At 37.9% G+C, this 14451-nt stretch overlaps 1 protein-coding gene across 5 annotated transcripts in view; it reads left to right on the top strand.

Annotated features, from left to right (window-relative positions):
- LOC128523943 (bromodomain adjacent to zinc finger domain protein 2B) overlaps window positions 1-14451 on the top strand; it is a 54456-nt gene that overhangs the window by 18448 nt on the left and 21557 nt on the right. For all 5 annotated transcript variants that reach the window (XM_053496166.1, XM_053496165.1, XM_053496161.1 and 2 more), the window contains 9 exons: window positions 2699-2803; window positions 5953-6126; window positions 9544-9684; window positions 10089-10351; window positions 10728-10925; window positions 11844-12296; window positions 13228-13723; window positions 13850-14116; window positions 14262-14316. In XM_053496166.1, coding sequence (XP_053352141.1) covers window positions 2701-2803; window positions 5953-6126; window positions 9544-9684; window positions 10089-10351; window positions 10728-10925; window positions 11844-12296; window positions 13228-13723; window positions 13850-14116; window positions 14262-14316 — 2150 coding nt within the window. In that variant the 5' untranslated portion in view covers window positions 2699-2700. The remainder of the gene's footprint in view (window positions 1-2698; window positions 2804-5952; window positions 6127-9543; window positions 9685-10088; window positions 10352-10727; window positions 10926-11843; window positions 12297-13227; window positions 13724-13849; window positions 14117-14261; window positions 14317-14451) is intronic.

Below are 14451 nucleotides of genomic sequence, written 5' to 3'. Positions count from 1 at the left end.
ATTTTAATTAAAAAAAAAAAAATTAATGGCTGTCTGAGAACAACAATCCATGCCCACAAAGACACAGGGACAAATAACAAAGACCACCCGTCACATATAAATTCACCACTCTGTGTAATTGCCTCTCTTTCCTTTTATAGATTTTTGTTGTCATTTTTTAAGTTTTCTATCTGCTATGAAGTTGCCAGCACCTTTCCCTGCCTGTCTGTCTTTTTCCTTTTTTTTAATCTCTCCCACAGCTGTGTCTGGTTTTACCTGTATGATAAAAGGTTTGTGCTTCATATATTTGATGTTTCAGGAGACTAGGTCATGTTGCTGGGTTTAGATAGTGGTCTTGTGGTTGTGGTGCTTGGGGACCCTTTGGCTTTCAGAAGGATTCGTCCTTCTGTGTTACAGAACTCTGTATGTGTCTGAGTGTGTGTCTGTGTGCGTGCGTGTGTGTGTTAAGTGAGTTTGTGTGATTCAATACTGATGTTCCATGCTGATGACCAGCCATCTGTTAGCGCACTACCAGACAGCACACAAACAGAAAATAGACCTGGAGAAAGAAAGAGAGACACGTGCACACACACGCGCACACACAGACAGACAGAGTCAACAGCATTACACTAGTTAGCCCTGTCTAAAATAAAATCCAAGGAAATCTGCTGGAGTAATCTTTCCTCTACGCCAGAGACATCAGTCACAGATGAGGTGATGGGAGGTTTTAATTTATCCTGAATTACTCTCAGATTACTTAAAATGAAATAAGGGACGGAGCTTAGTGTCAAAATTACAGAAACGCTTATTGGTCCAACTGACATTTACAGTACATACTTTTGTCTCCTATTATTGCTAATAGGTAGGGTTGGACAACATGACACTAATTAATATTGTGAGGAATTATTTAAAACATTTTCAGAGTGGCTAAAAAGTCTTGATCCATAAGCCTTTATCCTTGTATTTTTATTTATTTATTCAGATTTAAGATATATTTAAAAATATTAAAAGAAGATTGATTGGAACTTGTTCTCGTGTATTCAAGACAAACCTTTTCACAAAGAGAAGTTGCTTCCGAATTTTACAGCATTTATGTTTTTTTGTTGTTGTTGTTTTGTGTTTTGGGCCATCCTTTGTGTAGATATCCATATCATGTATCATGGAAATATCATAAGAATTGTGACTGATGTAGGTCACCCACCCCTACAAACGTTTGCTGTCTTTTTGACCAACCACATTAGAGCACATTGGATTGTATAAACACTCAGTGTGAAGACATGTTTAATTTGCATATCCTATGGAGTTAAGATCTCATAACTAATACATTCTGCCAGAAAGCATCATGCATCATTATAAATCCAGTCAAATTACTCCTGTCTCTGGCATTATTCTAATAATTAATATAGCTTGCAAATGAAAAATACCAGTGAAAAAATTGTGTATGTACAGTACACTTGCTGTCTACTTTATTGGTTTAAAGAAGAATGACCAGACTGGTGTGAGCTGACAGAAAGTCAATAGAAACTGAAATAAGTAACTCCTCACAACTGTGGTGAGCAGAAAACCATCTCAGAATTGAATGAACCTTGAGGTGGATGGGCTACAGCAGCAGCAAAAACCACATCAGGTTTAACGCCTCTCAGCCAAGAGCAAGAATCTAAAGCCATCATGGTTATTTACTAACCCAAACAAACAGTTGAAGACTGGAAAATGAATAGTTGGGTTTTTTCTTTGTAATTTCCAGCTTTCCTTCTCAACATGGCTAGAAAACGTAGTTAATATACTATATTTCTCCCGAATTTTGTGCAGTGAAACACCCGATGTAAGCTCAAACAAATCTGTCCAAATTTTTCCGATCTCTATTAATAACAAGGCATTTCAACCTGCAACTGGCGCTCACTCTGATAGGAGATTAACCGGTCTATTAAATACTCAAATCAGTCCTTCTGCAAACAGCGTCCATGTTACAATCATCAAAGTCACAGCTATCACAAATAATGTTTGATGTAAATATTACCTAAATCTGTTGACTTGTATCTGTTTGATATTGTATATGTGCTGATTAGATTAGCTGATCGGTTAAATGCATGAATGTGCAGTTGTACAGGTGTTCGTAATGAAGTCAATTGTCTTTAATCATATTAGTAGATATTATATATAAGGCAAGCTATTTTGGAAACACCAGCCTCTATGTGATTTAAATATTTTACTGTGGTGGATGGTGGGGGGATTATAACTTTGGCTTCCAGTATGCAATACTAAGCAAATCACAAATTTCTGCTGGTCAGCATCTCTGCTTGTCACCATCTTGCTCAATGTTAATTTGCAATGTGTTAAAATGTGCAAATGATTTTACAGCCAATGTGGTTGTTCTGTGTACACACACACACAGACGTTTTACCTAATGCATAATAACACACTGTCAATTCATTTGGGTTAGATTTGGAGCAAATCTGAATATATATTTGATAGAGTAATACTTGTCTAGCTTGGGTTTGAGTGAGAGGCAGAACAAAGGCAAGGGTATGTTTTTTTTTTTTTTTTTTTTTTTTGCACTGGAATAACATACTGTACTTAATCACACACCTTTTAGTGTTAACTGGACATTTAAAAGTAACATGACATTTTTACAATTTTTGCTAAAATAGTCTGTATCAATATATACTGTATTATTTTCTGTAAATGTGTTTGTTGATTTGTTGTGTGCAATGTTTTGCAGTTATGGAGTCTGGAGAGAGATTGCCATCATCCACCCACTCCCAGCCATCCATCAGCTCCTCTGCCCCACCTCCAGCTTCATCACCAAACCTAACGAGCGATAGTGGTAAGATGATGAGCGCACATATCAGAGGGCGTGAGTCTGTAAAGTCCGGTATAGCATGCTATGTCTAGAGTTGCAGTCTAGTCTAAGTCACAGTTTAGAATTCTGTGTAACAGCTTATAACCCTATGAGAGATTAGTGTGTCTTGCTAAGCGCATGTTGCATTAAAAAAGTTGTTGTTTTGACCACACTGGAGTTAAAATGGCAAAATTTTAGGCAAAGACTTTTTTCCATTAACTATAGCAAAACACATGCTGTAGTCAGAGCAACCAAGTGTTTAAAACATCATCTTGTTGATCATTTTCTGCTCTCTCCAAATCAAGTGGATAGGAGCCTGATCTTGCAAAACTGGAAATAACTGCCTGGGAGTATTGCCAGTATGGCCGCCAAGTTGATGGAGTTTATTAGCAGGACTTTGTGTACATTTGCACTTGTATGATCATCTTCATGCAGGATTAATACGACTACACAATAAAAGTTGTATGTATTTATGGCAAGACACCAATTCGCTGTCCATGGAAAGTATTTTTGGATCCAATAAGCTTTTAGAAATCTGTTGTTTATTTAGATGCAGCACTTTAAATCAGGAAAGGCATGAATGTGTACAGTATATAGAATGTATATAGTGTTCTTTTGCTGCCAATAGTTTGATTCCTGTGTATAAGAAAGTGGTATGACTTTGCATGCATGTACAGTTTTGAAAGGCTCTAGAGGATCTGTGCAAAGGCTGGCTAAATGTGACGTGAGCAAAGCACGTCTGTCATTAGGATTGATTTTTGTACACAGAGAATAACAGAATAAGCACTGTGCTCTGTTAATGTTGTTGTGTGTGCTCTTACAGCAGTGAATAAGAGCCTCTAGCAGCCATGGCTAACACATTTCTGACCATTTGGTTGCAAAAGGAGAAGCTGCTTCTTTAATGAACGCCAACAATTAAAAAGCTTCTCTTTCTTTTCTCTCAGCTGCTGACAACCTTTAGCTCGTGTTTACCGCACGTAGAGAGAAAGCGGGAGACAATGAGGGAAGCTCATGCTTTATTCTCTGCAGCAAGTGTATAGTGGATAGGAGCGTACTACTGCATATATTTAAAGTGACTGTTTGATTTTCCAGGTTAAAAAAAAACATGTTTTGTGTGTGTGTGTGATTTATGACATTTATTCATGATAAGAACAAAAAAAGGCTGTCTGCTCTTGCTTTTCTGTGCATACACGCTGAATGTGTAGGAGATGCCTTTTTTTTTTTTTTACCCAGACAGGATAGTGATTAAAACAGACAGATCAGTGACACCTCTGAAGTCAGAGCAGAAGAAGAAATAATACAGATTGCTACTTATTTATATGGTGGATGCTTCCCCAAGGAACACATTATAGAGGATATGCTGCAGATTGTATGTGCTGGCTGTGTGTCTTTTTGTTATTAATTGCTATCAAGTTTTTCCACACTTGCTTTTTCTCATGACAAGCCTCTGCAGTTAATACAAGGATGTTGAACCTGTTTGTATCTATGCTTATTATATCCATGCAGGTATTTATTTTTATTATCCAGATGTGATATTAGCATATTAAAGTAGGTAAAACATAAAAATGTGCAAAAGCTCACTCCATTCTGACTCTTCTAAGTGTTCTATGTGTTGATGGATATTATTTGACAGGGACAAATGAGTCCCTCTGCTCACTGGAGATGCTGCAGTGTTTGAACACAGAGCAACCATACCATGTATGTGAAACTTAAAATTCACATGTATAGGAAACTTAAAATTTAATTGTCCTGTGACTGCAGTAATGATGCCATTAATATTAAAAAGGTATTTACTGATGTCATTGTGACATGCTGAGGAGAGTGGGGAGAGGAGGAGATGGATGTAGGCCTCCCTGGCATTCTCTTCTCTTCGTCTACTCTGCTATAGACATCAAGGCCCTTAGAGAACTGGCTGGTAAATATGCAGCTCATCAAACTGAGAATGAAAAAAGAGGATATTTTCCTTTTGTGTACATAACCTGGCATAAAAGCAGCTCCGTGCAGGGAGGCTTTGTTTTGTTTCTCCTGATCCCCCCCCCCCCCCCTCCCATCAGCTATTGTCTGTGTTCTTGTCTTAAAATGTACAACCATTCAAAAAACATTTTATATAGGTATAATCCGTAGTTATATTGTTAAGTTATTCGTATTTAGGACAAATTATGTAAAAATATTTGTTTTATGGACAAAGGTTGGTGGACACTTGACTGTCACAATCACATGACCATGTTGAACATCCCATTACAGATTTAGTCTCCCACTGCTGTTTTAATTCTGCTCCAACTGCATTAGTGAGGTCGAGCAAGTGTCAAGAGGTGGTGCAATATTAGTGTTCCAGATCATCCCAAAGATGTTCAGTGGGGTTGAGGTCAGAGCTCTTTGTGGCTCTCTCCAACCTTGTGCTCCTGGGCATTGTCATGCTGTAAAAGTTTTGTGGTCATTTAGTTCCAGTAAGGGGAAAATTGTAATGCCACAGCATACAAACACATTCTGGACAACTGTGGCAACATTTTGGGGAATGGCGACAAATGGGTGTGAAGGTCAGGTGCTATGTAGTTTATGATTAAGGCGTTCTGTTGTCCAGTTGAATGATTAATGCACTGCATAAATAACCAAATAAATGTTTGCACTGTTCTGCTAATTGATTCTCTTATGCCATCCTCTCTGTCTTGTACAGACATGATGTGCCTTGTGCAAGGCTGAGAATGTCAGCTGTCATTTCACTCGGCGCTCAACCCGTCACCCACAAAACTGTCACAATATTTTTGCATGGATACAGACAGCTGTAGTTGTCTATCGTGCAACTTTACTTTATTTGTGCTTATATAGAATACATAGCTTTTTGCATCCTAGTAGTCCTATACTAGTTATTCATGTGTGCCTCATTATTTTTAATGTGGTTTATTCTGTGTTCTTCACAATATGCGTGCCTGTTTGCCCTGTTATTGACTAACACAATAAACAATCCCTTACATTCTGAGCTTTTGATCAATTTACCCAGTGAGTGTTTAATAAAAGAGTTAAAAAAATAATGTACACACATTGTTGTAGGTGTGATTTTCTATTATCCTCTCTTATAAAGCATGTGAATCTACAAAGTCCTCTGTCTCTTGATCTCTTTTGTTGTCTGTCTGCAGGACGTCTGTTTCAGCTGGTTAGTGATCCGGGTTTGAGAACGTCTTTCCCCATGTTGAGCCATCCAGCATTCAGGCTGTATGCTCCTCTGTCTGGATGCTCCGATTTTAGAGGCCTGGGGATTTTGGGATTGCAAGGAGGCTTAACGACCCACCCACAACTTGGAACATTTCCAGGTATACAATTTGCAAAAGGATGCATACAGTATGCTGAAGACTAAGAAAGCAGACAAAAAAAGTGATTTATGCTACATTTACCAAATATTTAATGTTTGTTAATAATAGTAATATTATTAGACTATTAGATTATTTATTACATGAAGCAATTTTAAAATAATGCAAGGTCAAAGCACTTTAAGTTGCTTACTGATGTATTGCCTTTATAACTGTGTTTACAATCCTTTTCATGTTCTTTGCTCTCCATTGTAATATTTGATCTTTGACAGCTGGAAGATTGCTGGGATAATTTTTGCCATTCCTGTTGACATTTATGAGTATTATCTGTATATTCTGCCTCTCTCAAATCTGAACACACTGAAGACCATGACTTAATTATTTTTTTCTTTTTATAAGCAGAATAGGTGGGAAATTCCGACTTTTGCACTTGCAAAAGTTAATATAAAAATTAACATGACCTATTGAGCATAATTTATGTTCATAAGACATACCTTATTTATGTTCAGAATTTTTGTGCCCATTTTTTGTTTTGTTCCTTACATAATGGATTAACGAATGATTGATTGACATATTGGGTACAAGTCTTTTCAAAACTATGAAATTACACATGCAGTATGGAACTAGGTAATTAACAACAACAGTCAGTTGTATTTTTAAGATGCGAAGGTGCATTTACAAAACCCATCAAGCACCATGATGTAACTGGCTCTCATGAAGACCATCTCTGGAAAACAAAAACAAAACTTACCTTTGCTGCAGAGGAGAAGTTCATTTTGAGTTACTGGCTTCAGAAATTACCGACGTATGAAGTAGGCTTTAAAGAACATTGTAAAGCTAAAATATGTGAAATGATGGAGCTGAAGTCATACGACAAGGAACAACTGTGACACGATGACATCACAGTATGCATTACCTCACAGTCACTTATGGAGCAAAGGTACAGACTCAACATACACGCATCATATGTGACAAAGAATCCCCACCTCACAGTCTCTACTATGATGTAACTATGATGTAACAGTATAGGGTCTGTGTATAAACACCTGCGTGTAAAAGACTGCAGTCAGTAACATGTGAGACAAGAAAGTGCATCAGCTGTTGTTCATCTCAGGGACACTGATGGTATGATAATACCGCTCTTTACTTATACGAAGGACTGATTAATTGAATTTGAGTTACTTATGTGATTTTTTTTTTTCTATTGTGCTCAAAAGAAGAAAGAGTAACTTATGTTATGATTGTTATTTAAGTGTTTCCATGTATTCACAAAGAATATGATGTGTATATGTTTGCTAAACGGTTTATGGAATAGCATGTGTTAAGCTTAGTTAAATAATTTTGTTGTATTTGTTTACATTTTATTTAACTAATATTTATTAGAAGTAGTGATTGAACTATTATTAGAAGCAATGATTTACCTATTACATATCAGAAATAGTGATGTACCTTTTTTTTTTTTTTTCCGTTTAAGGATATCGACTACTTAGTTGAATCTACTTTAAACAATTGTTGTGTAACCTGCAAAGCTGTCAGACACAAGAATTAAAAAGTGTTTCCATAGTTGATCCTCACGTCCCCTGTAATTGGCTAATAGCTTTTTTCGAGGTTTGAAGCAGAGACTAATGTGCAAAATTTCAGACAAACATAAGTAGTAAAATATTTTTGGATGCCTTCAGAATTGTTTTACAATAAAGAGAGAAATAAAAATCATGCAATTAGATGATGTGTCTAAGCTTTTCACCGGCAGTGTATATACACTCAGCAAAAAAAGAAACGTCCTCTGACTTTCAACTGTTTTTACTTTTAGTAAACTTAATGTGTAAATATTTGTATGAACACTAAAAGAGTCAACACCATAAGACATAAACTAAAAATGTTTCACAATGTGTCCCTGAATGAAGGGAGGCTCAAAATCAAAAGTACCAGTCAGTATCTGGTGTGGCCACCAGCTGCTTAAAGTACTGCAGTGCATCTCCTCCTCATGGACTGCCTATTGCGGACAGTCTGAGCACTGATGGAGGGATTGTGTGTTCCTGGTGTGACTCGGGCAGTTGTTGTGGCCATCCTGTACCTGTCACGCAGGTGTGATATCCGGATATACCGGTCCTGTGCAGGTGTTGTTACACGTGGTCTTCCACTGCAAGGATGATCAGCTGTCCTTCCTGTCCTAGCGCTGTCTTAGGCGTCTCACAGTGCGGACATGGCAATTTATTGCCCTAGCCACATCAGCAGTCCTCATGCCTCCCTGCAGCATGCCTAATGCACGTTCACGCAGATGAGCAGGGACCCTGGGCATCTTTCTTTGGGTGTTTTTCACAGTCGGTCTCTTTAGTGTCCTGCGTTTTTAGAACTGTGACCTTAAATGCCTACTTTCTGTAAGCTGTTAAGGTCTTAACGACCATTCCACAGGTGCATGTTAATTAATTGATTATGGTTAATTGAACATGCATGGAAAACATTGTTTAAACCCTTTACAATGAAGATCTGTAAAGTTATTTGGATTTTTACAACATTATTGTTGAAATACACAGTCCTGAAAAACAGACGTTTCTTTTTTTGCTGAGTATATTTTCTGCCATGATTGTTTAAGAAATGAGAAGCTACTCAGTGCATCAGTTAGGGTTAAAAACTTGTTGCCAGCTGAAACATATTAATCACTGCAGCAATTATCCAATGAAGGCTCTTAACTATTTACTTGGCTAAATCCAGGTGCTGACTTTTTTTAAGCCAGACTTGCTGTGTGCCTGTGTGTGCGGTTTTTATTATTCCCCCCCCCCCCCCTTCCTGTTCCATATTTTTTCAGTTAACTGTGTTGATGTGGCACATGGTCCACATACATCACATTTACTTGATTTTCCATTATACCAGAGAGGTATGCTAGAGGTTTGACATTTATAACAGGCTGGAGTGAAGGCAGTTCTTTGACCTCACTTTGCACACAATTTCAAACTTTTTTTTAAATGTAATAATATTGTTATTCGTGAAATCCTGAGGTCCTCAGTCTTGCTGAGTTTACTCCAAGGGGCAAATTTTCATTCTAATTATTGTTAATAATCTATTAGATTGCGCATTGATCTGCATTAATCTGTTCTTTTGGGGGAAAAAATAAAGGCTAAATTTGTTTGTCTGCTTCTTTTGTGTCCCTGGATTTTTTATGATTCTGTTCTAAGTTGATCTGAGTTTACTATTTGCCCTTAAGTGGATAGTTAAGAAAGTTGTTTTCACAGCTGGGTAGCATTTTGATGGCACTGGCTGTTCTGAGATGAAAAGCTTTTTCTGTTTCACATTTACAATTTGCACCAGTAATGACCTGCAACAAAAGTAGATGGAATGTGCAGGTTGTCTGTCTGGGTTATTGCTTAGTCTGGACTCTATATTAACTCAAATATATTTTCTCTACTATACTAAACCATTTAGACTTGTGGCGGGCTTCGGATCCCCAACTTCCCGGAGCTGCTGCACTTTTTCCTCCTCTATTGGGTCTGCCTCCTCTCTTCACACCTCCATCCCTCAGCCAGTCACATGCTCCCAAGAAGAGCACACGGGGTTCTGCTAAAGGTAGCCTGCAGCCTAAGCATTTCTGTTTTAAGATTATCTATCTTTTTTTTTAAGATGTATACATTTTTGTATAGCTTTGCTTGTGTCAGTTATGGGGACGGTGCTCTTAGCAGCAAGCCTGTTTATAAATCCCCTCCAGTCCAAGCATGATATAAAATAAATTGCAAAAGTCCTGCCAGTTGGGGTTCTAGAGTTTGAATTCTGGTGACTGCAATTACTGAGATTCCTATTATTTTAAACATCAGAGGTTTTATGCCCTAAGGTTCCTAGCTCCACAGCATGCTGGTCTGTTGGTGGGCTAAACATGAACAGTTTATTACAATAAGAAATGTGGAGATTTATTACACTGTGTAGTGAAATTGATGTAATTCATGTGGTCCACTGTGAATTTCTCCATCATATAGGACTGAATGGTGCGGTCAGTGGTAATGGCAAAGCAAAATCTGCTTCCTCTGGAGCAAGCTCTACCTCCTCTTCACCCTCACCAGCTTATACAACCTCTGAACAGACCAATGCATTCAAAGCAGGTCTAAATGCTCAAAACAAGCCCGCCATCCTCAACCACTGCAAAACCGAACAGTTAGCCACCAATCCTCCAAACTGGAGCAGGAAGCAGAAGATCAAAGAAGATCAAGCTCAAGAGAAAGCAAGTCACAAAACAAAAGAGGTGTGTTAATTTTCAGGAACTTAATCACTAAAACAAATAATGTGTTGTTTTCTCTGGGATAGGAATATGTGTCTTTTTTAGAATATGATAGTTGTACTCAGATATGGTGTGTGTGTGTGTGTGTGTAAAATATTATTGTGATATTAAAGTAATATAATGCTGCTCTGGGTACTGTTCTGGGCAGATCTTTTTTTTTTTTTTTTTGAGGGACAAAAAAAATCAGCAAGTAGTTCAATTCATTCAGGAGAACTCTGACAGGTTTATGGGAAGCATGGTTTAGATTGATGGATGAGATACATGCATGTATGGAAAGAGAGAAAATGAGTTGTGTATGTGTGCAGACTATGATATGATTTGTCACTTCTCTTCATGACAGAAACTCTGTGTGACAGAGATGCCAGAGATTTCCAGCAATAGTGATAGCCAATCAGGATCCAGCTCTGACAGCTCTAGTGACACCCTAAGCAGTTTGGGCTCTGTCGACCTGGAAAATGAAGATGATGATGAGGGCCTGAGTGTGTGCAGTGTGGACTCAGACTCCCAGAGAGGACAAGCAGTGAGCAGGAAGATTAAGGTACGTCATTCAAACTACTGATGCAATATGATGCATAAGGTAGATATATTGATAAATGTTTTGTTGTACTTTTCTAACTCTTTGGATTGTCTTAGGTTGTTAAATTACTGTAGATGTTACAATCTGATTGAGCAATTCGTGTGCATTGTATAAAGGGACCTTCTGTGTTAACCACACTGTGGATCAGTTTCATACTATAACCACTACCAGCAAGAAAATAGCAAAATTACATTAGGATATGAAAGATGTGGTAACACTTTGTATTATGGTTCTCTTAACTGACATTGCTTAAAGCATTGATTAACATGAACAAACCCCTCAGCATTAACAGTAAATCAAGTAAAATCAACATGTGCATCAGTAATATATATAATACATCAGTCACTCACTTAATACATGGATTAACTGGTTTAGTAAATCAGAAGTTCATGTTTCTTTAATGTTAAGGAATCCAGTAAAATTGTTAATTAAAGACTTTAATTTGAAAAATGTGACCGGGAGTCAATGAGCCACTAGTATATTTGTGTTTATTCCTATTGCCTTGTAAGCATAATGAGAATCAATACATTGACTGTGCAATCATAAAGTAAACTATGATTTAAATGAAAGTTTTAGTTTCTATAAACTGTAATGAACAGATTTTAAAGGCTTTGATGGTTTTCTTACATATTAAATTAATATAGATAGATAGATAGATAGATAGATAGATAGATAGATAGATATAAAAAACTTTGCTTGTACAAATCTGCAGCCCAAAGTTTCTTAAACCACTAAAAAATGAATTCTTAGTATTAATTTGACTTTAGGTGAGAGTTCAGTGTGTATGTACAGTATATGTGTTTGCTCAGGATTGTGTTTTACATAGTCTGTTGTAACTGCTGGATCTTATGCGACCCATTCTTGTCTTCTTCCAATCAGGACTCCTCACAGATGGACCAAACTACAGGTTGCTTTTCTGTTAGATCAGATCTGTGCTCTATGGACTTAACCCAATCCCAGGCTGCTCCGTTATGCTTCCGCAGCTCAGAAACAAGAGAAGAACACAGCAAACACACCAGTGTCATCCAGGCCACAGGAGTAGGCAGCACCAAGGCATTTTCTCTTCCTCCACAACCCAGTCGAGATGGCTCAAAACCGTTGTGTCTTACCCTGTCTCCCAAACCCCTCTCTGTGTGCTCATCTCCAAAACATCGCTCTGTCTGTGTATCTCCAAAATCAGTTTCTCATTCTCCCTGTCCGAAGCCAACATCTCTCTCTTCGTCTCCTAACACCTCCACCATCACCTCCATACCCAAAATCTCATCTCTAAAAGCCAGAAGTTCTCCAGACGAGTTCCTCCTGCATATTAGTGACTATATTCAGCACAAGCAGGTAACAGTCTGCCTCTCTCTCACTTCTTTTTACTCTTTTTTTTTTTTGTCTTATGTTGACATCACTAGCACTGGATTGCAGATCAGAATAGGAAACATGAAAACTGTTTTAATGAAAAAACTATTTAAATCAATCTGGCTTTTTTTTCTTCAGGAGATCTTGGTAAAGATTACTATTGTAAGGAAAGGTCATAAAAGCTAGGGTTTCTAATGCACAGGTTGTAGGTCTTGGCATTATTATTTTCCCAATAAAAAAAATATAAAGTAGAAATCTTAAAAGGATGAGAAAATACATTTAATTAACAATTCACAGACTTAAAAAACTGAGACAAGGAGAGACTTGCCTGACAGGCTATTTAAATATTATTGCACTGTATTTACTGTATGCAGCCTGCACTGAGGGTGGTGATGGCAAACAGGTGCTGGTACTTAGTGCAGGTATTCAGTGGAGTAATTAATTCATATCAAACATGTTTTTTTTCAACATACATTCAAAATGAATAATACAGGACCACTCACAGGGTTGCAGAAATCGATTAGAAAAACAGCAATTACTGTTGCTGGTTAATAATTATGAAATCAAAGCTATGTTTAATAGTGAAAGTAGGAGCCTTTCCACACACACACTGAAGTTTCTCTACCCTGATGGCACAAGCGTATTCCAGGACTCAAATTGTGAAATGGTTTATGGGAGCATGAGGAATTATTTTCACACATGAATTGTCCACCACATTGCATGTGTAATCAAAGCAAAAGGTGAAATCTGTGTGTGACGTTTTTGTAGTTGTGTTTTTCCAGTAACCTTGCAATAAAAGAATGTTCTTTGCAGCACTGCTTCCATGATTTCCATCTAGTAAAAGTCATTTGAATTAATTTAAGTACTAAAACATTGTTTGGTAATAAAACTTTTATGAACATTGTTTTCCCCACAGGCAAAGGAACACCAAGAAACAAATAAATCCCTGAGGAAAAGCGTGTTGTCTTCATCTCTCTCGCCTCCGTATGGCTCCAAGCTCAAACCCCCCAATCATCAGCACTCCAACCTGTTTCTCCCCTCCACCCTGCAGAAGAACTCTTCCCATAATAATGGAGTTGTTCAGAGTAATGTGCAGGATGCTCCCCTGGCACTTATTACCAAACCTCGCTCCGATGGCTCTAAAACCCCAGATAAGCCTTTACTAGCAACCACCAGTCCCTGCTTTAACACCCCCATCAACTTGAGCACTGGAGCCAGACAGTCTTACTTTGAACCTCCTGACTCAAATAAAGCTTCCACACAGCAAGCACCCTGCAGGGCAAGCAAAGGGTCACTGCTCCAGGGAAAAATGTTCAGGGAAATGGTATCTGACTTTCCCAGCAGCAAAGACTCCGATGGGTCAGGGGAATATGAGGATGATGAAGAGGAAGATTTAAGTGACAGTTTATCAGGTTTGTATAGTACAAATGTGCCACATTAATGTGATTTGTGTGTGTTGAAGCTGTATTTTAGTAATGTGCTATTAGTATTGATGGATGCGTGCATGATGAACCTTCACTTACATTCGTTCTCTGTAGGTTCTGGCAGTAACCTGGACACTGACTCTGATAATGATGATGAGGATATTAAAGAAGAAGAAATGGATACTGACACAGACAGCATTCCACTTAAACTTACTAAAAGACCAACCTCTTTGACAGACCCTTCTAGTGGGAATATCAACAGCTCTAGTTCACTTAACCTACAAATCCATAAACCTGCTAAACAGTTGCAAACTATGCACAACTCCTGGGCTTTAACTTATCACAGCACCCCGAGTTCATCATCTGCGGCCACACCCCCAGGTAATAAAATACACTACATTAAAGTCACTGTAAAAAACACTTTTCTTAGATTCTAACAATGAAAATATAGTATGTCAACATAAGAAAAGTTATTACTTGAACATAATTTGTTTGTGAGCATTCATTTCAGCATTTTCACTTTCAGCAAAGAGAAGAAGAGTGACTGATGAGCAGGCACTGCATAGGCCTCTTACACATGGGTAAGAAATCCAGTCACTATGAACGAGCTGTAATGCTGTCTTCTTCACTCACTCACACTCTCTCTACAAAGTTGAGGGTCTTGTTATCTTGTTGAGGGTCATGAGAGGCCTGGAGCCTATCCTGGGGCTCTAGGC

This window comes from Clarias gariepinus, chromosome 5 (assembly GCF_024256425.1).
Source record: "Clarias gariepinus isolate MV-2021 ecotype Netherlands chromosome 5, CGAR_prim_01v2, whole genome shotgun sequence".
Classification (NCBI taxonomy): Eukaryota; Metazoa; Chordata; class Actinopteri; order Siluriformes; family Clariidae; genus Clarias; species Clarias gariepinus.
This window is presented reverse-complemented; position numbering and strand designations above follow the sequence as displayed.